The 1,315-nt window shown below is 51.7% G+C and overlaps 1 protein-coding gene across 1 annotated transcript; it reads right to left on the bottom strand.

Annotated features, from left to right (window-relative positions):
- Positions 1 to 261: 261 nt before the first annotated feature.
- Positions 262 to 999, bottom strand: LOC111433397. The gene has a single exon (XM_023070449.1). The coding sequence runs from the start codon at positions 997 to 999 to the stop codon at positions 262 to 264; it is 738 nt and encodes a 245-aa protein (XP_022926217.1).
- Positions 1,000 to 1,315: the final 316 nt, after the last annotated feature.

The following is a 1,315-nucleotide window of genomic DNA, read 5'->3' on the forward strand; positions in this document are numbered from 1 at the left end:
TTTACTGGTCGTTACATATGCCTTGGTCTGTGGACGGGTTTGTAAGGTGGGCTCTCGGATGACCGGTCCTCTAAGGGGTTCCCTTGGAATTCTCGGGCTCTTTGTAGGGCAAGTTCTGGCCACATGACCTACATGACCACAGATATAACACATACCTGAGCCCACCAAACATCTCCCAACATGTTGCTTTCCACAGTTACGGCACAGGGGCTTCTCCATTGCTAGGTATCGGCCTATTGGAGGTGGAGCAGGTGGCCTACTCTAATATCGAGGCCTCTGGGACGGTGGTTGGAATTCTGTGGTATCGACCTCGACCGGGCGTTTCCTCCCTGTGGCGACTGTTGGCTCTGTTTTCTTTTCCTCTGGGGGTTCCTCTAGGGCCTTGGCCGTCCTTAGGGCCTCTTCATAGGTTTTTGGGTTAAAGGCCTCTAACATGCGGCGGGTTTTCGGATTCAATCCTAACACAAATTTTTCTGTCTGTTTCTCTTCAGTGAAGGCTAAAGATGGTGCAAACCTTCTCAATCTCATGAAGTCCTGATCGTACTGATCCACCGTGCGATCACCTTGGGTTAAGTGGTTAAACTCTTGCTGTTTCTTTATACAGGTTTCCTTTGGATAATAGTATTTTAGAAAGGCTTCCTTAAAGGTCTCCCATGTTGTAATTCCCCCACCCGGGTTGATGCTCTGTTTATTATCCGACCACCACACTTCTGCATCCTTTTGTAACACGTATGTCGCACACGCCACCTTATGTTCATCAAAGCATCTCATTGATTCAAAGGTCGTTTCCATGTTTGCGATCCACATCTGAGCCGCTGTGGGATCTTCCTTTGAACCGACAAAAGGACGGGGGTTATACCGCCTGAAATCCTTTAACCAATTCGCGCCCCTATCCGGGTGCGGGCTGTTCACCGGTTGGATAGCTACCGCATCCGCCGGTTGCGGGGCCACTGCGTTGGCTGGTTGCGTGGCCATCGTATTGGCTGGTTGCGTGGCCATTGCCGCAACTTGTTGCGTAGCCAACAACGTGGCCTGTTGTGTGTCTAGCATAGTTTGCATTGTTTTTTGGAGGGATTCCAACATTAACCTTGTGGCGGGGTCTAACCCGGCCTGTGGTGCAGCTTGAGGGGGTGGTGCGTATTCAGGAGGGGGTACTGCTTGTGGGGGAGGTGCATATTAAGGGGGTGGTACGGTTTGTGGGGGAGGTGCGTATTCAGGAGGTGGTACAAACGCATATGGGCCGGTAGTCGACCCCTCTTGGGAAGAGCTTCTATCGGCGTCTCCTCTTCCTCCTCTCCTAACGAGAGGTCGTCCT

This window comes from Cucurbita moschata, unplaced genomic scaffold (genome assembly GCF_002738365.1).
Source record: "Cucurbita moschata cultivar Rifu unplaced genomic scaffold, Cmos_1.0 Cmo_Scf00042, whole genome shotgun sequence".
NCBI lineage: Eukaryota > Viridiplantae > Streptophyta > Magnoliopsida > Cucurbitales > Cucurbitaceae > Cucurbita > Cucurbita moschata.

Bases quoted from the DNA above. Each gene is read 5' to 3' on its own strand.
- LOC111433397 (XM_023070449.1), bottom strand. From the start codon at position 999: ATGGCCACGCAACCAGCCAATACGATGGCCACGCAACCAGCCAACGCA.